We start from the raw sequence: 8,751 nt of genomic DNA on the forward strand, positions 1-8,751 counted from the left end.
TAGACATTTTAACAATGTTTATTCTTCCGGTCCATGAGCATGGGATGTTTTTCCATCTTTTTGTGTCTTCTTCAATTTCTTTCATGAGTGTTCTGTAGTTCCTAGAGTATAGATCCTTTACCTCTTTGGTTAGGTTTCTTCCGAGGTATCTTATGGTTTTTGGTGCTATTGTAAATGGAATAGTTTCTCTAATTTCTTTTTCTACAGTTGCGTTGTTAGTGTATAAGAAAGCAACTGATTTCTGTGCATTGATTTTGTATCTTGGCACTTTATTGAATTGCTGTATGAGTTCTAGTAATTTATACCACATCTTCTTTATCCATTCATCCCGTCGATGGACATCTGGGCTCTTTCATAGTTTGGCTGTTGTGGACATTGCTGTTATAAACATTGGGGTACACGTGCCCCTTCGGATCACTACATTTGTATCTTTGGGGTAAATCCCTAGTAGTACATTTGCTGGGTTGTAGGATAGTTCTATTTTCAACTTTTTGAGGACCCTCCATACTGTTTTCCAGAGTGAATCCTGAGCATATTAATCTGATAGACTCTGTTCCTTATGTTGGTTAGTGTTTGTGTTGGCACATTTATAGGGGATCTTCATAAAACTAATTACATTTACCTTTTTTTTTTTTTTTAAAGATTTTATTTATTTATTCATGAGAGACAGAGAGAGAGAGAGAGAGAGAGGCAGAGGGAGAAGCAGGCTCCCAAGGAGCAGGGAGCCCGATGCGGGACTCGATCCCAGGACCCTGAGATCATGACCTGAGCCGAAGGCAGACGCTTAACCATCTGAGCCACCCAGGCACCCTACTTTTTTTTTTTTTTTTAAAGATTTTATTTATTTATTTGACAGAGACACAGCGAGAGAGGGAACACAAAGCAGGGGGAGTGGGAGAGGGAGAAACAGGCTTCCCGCCGAGCAGGGAGCCTGATGCGGGGCTCGATCCCAGGACCCTGGGATCATGACCTGAGCCGAAGGCAGACGCTTAACGACTGAGCCACCCAGGCGCCCCTACATTTACTTTTTAAAAATAACTTTTTATTGAAGAGTCACATACATACAGAAAAGTTCAGAAATCATAAAGTCATTGAATTATCAAACACTAAACTTGTATAAGCACCACTTGGGTTACTTGCTCCTTCTCAAATGCTCCATGTTCCTGTTTGCCAAAAGTAGCTGCTATATGGCTTTTGTAGATTTTTTTTCCTGTTAGTGATTTTTTTCCTTTAAAAATCAACTTTGAAGCGGGGGAAATCGGAGGGGTAGACGAACCATGAGAGACGATGGACTCTGAAAAACAAACAGGGTTCTAGAGGGGAGGTGGGTGGGAGGATGGGTTAGCCTGGTGGTGGGTATTGAGGAGGGCACATTCTGCATGGAGCAGTGGGTGTTATGCACAAACAATGAATCATGGAACACTTCATCTAAAATTAATGATGTAATGTATGGGGATTAACATAAGAATAAAAGAAAAAAAATCAACTTTGAGGTTACAACTTTTACGCAATAACATGCACTCATTTTATAAATGCACACGTACACATATATACCTGTTAAGAACCACCACAGTCAAGACAGACTTTCTATCACCCAACAGTCTGGCCCCAGACCGCCATTCATCTGCTTTCTGTCATTGTATAGATAAGTTTAGCCTGTTTTAGAAATTCATGTAAATGGAATCTCCTACAGTGGGTACTCTTTTGTGTCTGGCATCATTGCTTGACATAATGTTGAGATTCATGTTGTTGTGTATTTCAGATGTTTGTACCATTCATTTATTCATTTTAAAAAATTAATTTTTTTTTTTTAAGATTTTTTTCTTTATTTGACAGAGAGAGGGAGAGAGAGCACAAGCAGGGAGAGGAGTAGAGGGAGAGGGAGAAGCAGGCTCTCAGTCTAGCAGGGAACCTGATGTGGGGCATGATCCCAGGACCAAGGCCTGAGCCGAAGGCAGCGCTTAACCAACTGAGCCACCCAGGCGCCCCTGTTTGTACCTTTTATTTAAAAAAAATACTGAGCATATTCCATTGTAGGGATGTCCACACCTTGTGTCTGCTTTCACCCGTTTGGTTTGATACCTTTGTTTGGCTGTTGTGAATAAAGCCTCTATGCTTGTGCTATTCGTCTTTTTTTTTTTTTAAAGATTTTATTTATTTGAGAGAGAGCATGAGATGGGGGGGGTCAGAGGGAGAAGCAGACTCCCCGCCGAGCAGGGAGCCTGATGTGGGACTTGATCCCGGGACTCCAGGATCATGACCTGAGCCGAAGGCAGTTGCTTAACCAACTGAGCCACCCAGGCGCCCCTTGTGCTAGTCTTATGAAGGAATTATGCTTTCACTTCTCTTGAGTAAATACCCAGAAGTACAATTGCTGGCTCATTTGGTAAGTTGTATAAGGAAGTGCCAAACTGGTTTCCATAGTGGTTGGGACAGTTTAAATTTCCAGCAACAATATAGGAAAGTTCTAGTTGCTTCACATCCTTACCAGCACTTTGTTTTAATTTTAAACATTTTAGTGGTATCCACATCTCCTTGTGGGTTTCAGTTGAACTTTTAACTATGGTCAAAATGAAGATGTTACCTATATTTTTATAAGTATCAGTAGATACTGTGGTGCAAAATTTGCTAAGGAATGCCTGTTAATGGTACAGTGAATGAGGTAGTATGATTTTAGTATCAATTTTGCCTTTTTCGTAACTTGAGAACATCCTCTGAGTAGTAGCATATGCTGATAATTCTGGCAAGCAGTACAGAGTAAGCATTGAGGCCTTGTATTATCCTAGATGAGGTGGTTTTGTTGGGATAGTAGTCCACTTTTTTCCCCTTCAGCCTTGGAATATAGGTCAGTGTTTCTCCAAGTGAGCACCAGATGAAATAGTCGGGACACACACACACAGGTATGTATATTTAGTTTTTTGTGTGAAAAATAAATTTTTTAAAATAATTTTTAAAAAAGATTTTATTTATTTGAGAGAGAGCGAGCACGAGCACAGAGGGAGAGGCAGAGGGAGAGGGAGAAGCAGACTCCCCACTGAGCAGGTAGCCCGACGCAGGGCTCGATCCCAGGACCCTGGGATTATGACCTGAGTGGAAGGCAGATGCTTAACTGACTGAGCCACCCAGGAGCCTCTGAAAAATAAATTCTTTAGAAGATTAGAATCCTACTCTTCCAGAAATGAATGTAAAACTTGGTGCTTGCTTTCCTGATTGTGTCAAGGTAGTGCAACTCTTTTTGTAGTTACTTAGTATTGAAGAGTTTTATAGCTGGGTGCCTGGGTGGCTCAGTCGTTAAGCGTCTGCCTTCGGCTCAGGTCATGATCCCAGCGTCCTGGGATCGAGCCCCGCATCTGGCTCTCTGCTCCGCGGGAGGCCTGCTTCTCCCTCTCCCATTCCCATCTGCTTGTGTTCCTGCTCTCGCTGTCTCTCTCTCTGTCAAATAAATAAATAAATCTTTAAAAAAAAAAAAAAAGTTTTATAGCTAATGTCTGTCTTTGATTACAGTGCCCATTTATCTCCCATCAGCATCTTACCAGCCTCTGCAGAGTAAGTAATATATTTGTAGAAGACCATTTGTTAAAATTTAAAAATATTACTTAACTGTAGAAATGAAAATCATGTATTTATTAAATAAAAAATGTTTATAAAAAGAAAATCATGTATTGTGCTTACTTTAGAGGAAGGATTGTACATAAGGCAGTGAAACTAAATATTTTATATACTGCAATAGGAACAAATAAAGAAGGAATGCATTGCCTAATATATAAAATAAAGATTGAACTTTCTTCAGATGATTTTTTTGATCTTCTGAAATGATTGAGAAATGTCAGTAGATCTTTTTTTATTAAGTTTTCTTTAAGAAGTAGACTTCATGTAAAAAATATGGACAGGACCCTTACAGTTTCTTTGATTTAGCTGAGTGTTGATAGATTATTTTGCCTTATAAATGTAGCTTTAAAGAATCTATTTAAATATTTTTTCCATATATGAGCAGGGAATGAATTACTGGGACAACTGATCTTTCCCACCTCAGTAGTAATAGTGATATTATGATTGATTTGTATAATAATTTCTTTTAAAAATTTAACCCATTTTCATATATTCCTTTTATGTGTTTCTTTTTATACTCTAGTTTACTCATTTAAATACGGTGGTAATTTATCTTACTAGTCACGTTTTAATGTTTGTATTTATGTGGCCAAATGCCCAGTTAGGGTGACTGCTTCTCACTAAAATGTGTTCTGTTTTGTAGCATTTTAGAAAGAACAATTAGAGCAGCTGTGGAACAGCACCTTTTTGATCTGCAGAGCAGCATAGATCATGATCTTAAGAATTTACAACAGCAAAGTCTGGTGTGTAATAATGAAGCAGAAAGTTTTAATTGTGATGGGGAAGGATCTAATAACCAGTAAGAAACTTTTATAACATTTCACTATTATTTTTTAGAGTTATAAAATTGTTTTAATTTATCTTTCAAAAACCATACTTTACTTAAATAATGGGATCTCGGGGATTTCTGAAAGTGTGTGTGTAAAGTGACTTTGTAAGTTGCATATACTCACTTAAGATTGAAAATTGAAATCTTCCATTATGGTAGTAGACATTAAGTCCAGCACTGCCAGATTTTCCTCCCTGAACATCAGATGAAATAGTGTGCTTACCTCACTATGTTGTATGAAACAATAATGTTAAAAAAAATTAGACCCATACTATGTGCAACAAATGGTCACACCATGAGAGACATGAAGTGATCTAGACAGCTAGGTGCAGGGATAGCAGATTGGCATCACTCATGTTGTATATAGTCATTGAGTGCAACGGTGAGCAGAATCATCCTTTGCTATTTAAATTTTATCCCCTGTCATCAGCTACTACCCTGCTGCCCTCCCTACATACTTTTAAAAAATGGTTTAGCTGTTACTAGTTGAATTTTGTATCAGTTAAAAGTACCTCTTTGTGCTATGTGATTTGTGATTTTATTTCACTCTTCATCTGATTACCTTTAAATGGATGAAATGCCTTATCTCCTTTCCTGTTTCCTCAGCCCTGCACTTGAAGGATATATAGGTGCCTTTCTTTGAGACCATAATAAAATGATTTCATAGTTTTCATTTACCAGATTTTATTTGGAGGACAGATAAGAAAGATGTACCCAAATTTGGAGGGTTCATAGGAGGTTAAAAAAAAAAGATAATTGGGTAAAGTGTTTATTCTTTTCTTTTCTTTTTTTTTGAAGAATTAGATTTTTAAAAGGCCAAGTATGTGTAGTACACTAGAATAGAATAGCTATTGAATATGAACTGAAACTGAAAAAATTAATGGATCTGAAAACCAGTGGTTGCAATGTTTATTTTTGGAATACCATATTGTACAACTGCAGGTGTGCTATGTGTCTGAATAGATGGCATGACCAGCCAGTGCAGCTCTGTGGCCCTGATTTGTCGTGCTTTGAAGGCATGACTAGAACTGATAAAACTGGATTGATCTAGGGACTGTTTGGGCTGAATATGAAGGAAAAAAGCAGTATCTGAAACCAAACCGTAACTAGAAGTTGGAAATCGTGGAGAACTCTTTCAAAGGCTATAATTAATATAAGTAGATTCCTTGGTGTTTGTCTTTAGCTTAGCTAGAGATCCTGAAACCCATGCCCATGCTCAGACAATCTTCTTATTTTTATCTCTGGGGAAGTAATTCATGTTCTGTCATTGATGGTGGTATTGTATTTGTAAACAAAAGCCTGCTGCAGTATTTTGCATATTCTAAATTATGTAACATGAAAAATCTGCAGTAGGAAGCTATTCCTATCATGCTTGATAAGGTGTTGGACATTATCGTATCTAGTGCTAGACTTGTATTTTAATTGGAACAGATCATTATAATTGAGAGTATGCATTTGTAAGGGAAATTATTTTGACACACAAATTATTCTTTCAGCCATTCATTTGCTTTTGAAAATTTTCAAAGGGAGTAACAAACAAGGTGGTTTTCTTATGACATTCCCTGGAGAGACAAAAATAAACTTAGTGTGTTTAATAATCTAATTTGGCAAAATAAAGAAACTGTGAAGTTTTATGAAAAGGACACATTTTCCTTAACAAGTGAAAGTTTCAGATCATTATTGATATTTATTTATTTTAAAGGCATTACATACTCAACATTTGGCCTGATCTGATTTTTTAATCTTCATTACTAGGGTTGATATTGCTGATGATATTATTAATGCCAGTGAAAGTAGCAGAGACTGTTCAGAACCTGTGGCTAGCACTAATTTAGACAATGAAGTTATGCAGCAAGATTTTGTATTTGAGGATGAAGAAAATAACCAGGTAAGAAATGCAAAGACTAAAAAAATCTTTGTGTTAGGTATGCTAGACGTAAAGCGCTGATTGCTTTATGTGTTCCTTTGATACCAGAGGCTGACACATACTTGTCTTGATTATAAATTCCCAGAACATAACACCCTATCAGTAAAGATCAAGAACCATCATTGGGTAGGGAATTAGATATAAAATATTTAAGAATATTTGCCTGGAAGGAAACAAATGACGATATTAGCTGAGGTGGTTGGTGGTATTATGGTTGAATTTTGTTCTTTTTAAAAGCTTTTTTCCTATTTCCCAATTTTTTTCTGAAGAACATGGGATCTTTTCACACAGAAAATCCATGAACATCACTTTATTATTATTATTTTTAAAGATTTTATTTATTTATTCGACAGAGAGAGACAGGGAGAGAGGGAACACAAGCAGGGGGAATGGGAGAGGGAGAAGCAGGCTTCCTGCAAAGCAGGGAGCCGGATGCGGGGCTCGATCCCAGGACCCTGGGATCATGACCTGAGCCGAAGGCAGATGCTTAACGACTGAGCCACCCAGGCGCCCCCATGAACATCCCTTTAGAAGTCACTAAATTGTTTTCAGTGTCTTAATTATCAGTGGTAATGTTTTTAAAATGTCAATAAATATACAAAGCAGTATCCTTCTAAGACATGTTTCAAAGTTCAGTTTTGATAACACTTTTTAAAATAAGATTCTTAATGGATAAGGAAGTTTTCTTCAACATGTTTTCATACTAAACCATAAACTCTAAGATAAAGATATAATAAAGAATTCAGGATCTGTTGACTGAGATTTGTATTCTGGCTTTGCCTCTTAATAGAACTGTGACTTTGGCCACCTTACCTAACTTTTCTTATCTGCTCTTTGCTTTTCCTTAGGTGGGGAGTAATACTTACATTAGAGGATTATTATAATATCCAAGGAAGTGGAAGTATACAGTTATTTTTATAAGCTAGGAAACATTTCACAGAAGTTAAGCTGTTCCGCTATTTTCACTGCATTTGTTTATTACTTGTATATTAATGCTTTTAGTTCTACTGGTATATTAGCTTAATCCCTTTTCATCTCTTCATCATTAATTGCTTCTGTAGTTGTCTCCTTGACCTTTTCTGCCTGTCTACTGGATCATTTCCATCAGTGTAAAATGTTATTTTCCCACATTTAGGAAATAACTCTCTCTTGACTCTTCACCCCACTGTAGTTAAACCCCTATTTTTTGCTTCCCCCGTAATAAAATAACTTGAATGTGTTGTCTCTTTTAATTCTTCTCTTCCCACTCTCTCTTGAACCCCCTTCAGGTAACCTTTTGCCCCATCATTCCTCTGAAATTGCTTTTCCAAGTTACCAATGATGTCTGTTGCACAGACTTTCTGCTTATTTTCATTCACTCCCTTGGTAATCTCATTTAGACTAATGATTTTAAAATACTATCTACATGCTAAAGATTCCAAACTTGTATCTCTAGGTGAGATCTTTCTCTTGAACTTAATTCCTTATATCGAGTTGTTTTACTTAACATTTACACTTGAAAATCTTAAAAGCATTTTGAACTTTACAGGCACCAAACTGAACTTATAATCTTGTCCACATATCTGATCTTCTTTTTGTCTTTAAAATCTCAGTAAAGGACAGTTTCTCCTTCCATATGCATAAGCCAAAAGCCTTGGGTCATCTTTGGTTTCTTTTCACTGCACATCCAGTCTTTTACAGAGTCCTGTTTGCTGTACCTTCAAAGTTTATCTGGAATCTGACCACTTTTTACCTTTTCTTCTGCCACCATGTAGGTGCAAACCCAACATTATTTCACCTAGATTAATAGATTAATATAGGCTCCTACCTGATACTTTGCCTCCCTGTGGTCTATTCTCAGCACAGCAGCCAGAGTGATCATTTTAAAAGGAAAATTGTATAATGTCAGTTCTCTTCTTAGAACCTTCCAGTGCCATCTGGGTATAAAAATACGGGAGTAGGCACTACAGAAACACTAACAGACATCTCAGTATTAAGGTTCTGTCGGGATTGCTGTTTTCCCAGGTGTCCCCTGGTTTGCTTCTTCCTCTGATCCTGCAGATGTTTCCTCACTTTGACCTTTTCAGTATGGCCAAATCTCCTCATCACTCCGTTTTAGTATTAGCAGGTCTTCCCATTGACCCACTCCTGTCTAGTCCCTGAAGTTCCTGTCCTTCTTCCCCTTGTCCTTGATAGTGTTATCACTGTTGCACATATCTTTTAAATTATTAGTTTATTGTTGTTGTTATTGTCTTTCTCCCACCTTTAGACTGTAAATCCTCAACCTTCATGAATGTTGAAATTTTTATGTTTTGTTCATTATTGCATCCCCATTATCTAAAACACATAGGTATTCATTAAGTATTTGTGGAATATGTGGCCAAACAAATGAATAACATCTGACACT

At 37.2% G+C, this 8,751-nt stretch overlaps 1 protein-coding gene across 1 annotated transcript; it reads left to right on the forward strand.

The window, feature by feature from the left end:
* Positions 1-3,399: 3,399 nt before the first annotated feature.
* LOC145719709 (protein FAM13B-like) lies at positions 3,400-6,733 on the forward strand. The gene is made up of 3 exons (XM_081811261.1): positions 3,400-3,546; positions 4,253-4,408; positions 6,194-6,733. Exons 1-3 carry the CDS (start codon positions 3,485-3,487, stop codon positions 6,384-6,386), a joined length of 411 nt encoding a protein of 136 aa, XP_081667387.1. The 5' UTR covers positions 3,400-3,484; the 3' UTR covers positions 6,387-6,733.
* The last annotated feature ends 2,018 nt before the right edge of the window (positions 6,734-8,751 follow it).

This window comes from Leptonychotes weddellii, unplaced genomic scaffold (genome assembly GCF_054177405.1).
Source record: "Leptonychotes weddellii isolate Sample4059 unplaced genomic scaffold, ASM5417740v2 HiC_scaffold_6564, whole genome shotgun sequence".
Lineage (NCBI taxonomy): Eukaryota > Metazoa > Chordata > Mammalia > Carnivora > Phocidae > Leptonychotes > Leptonychotes weddellii.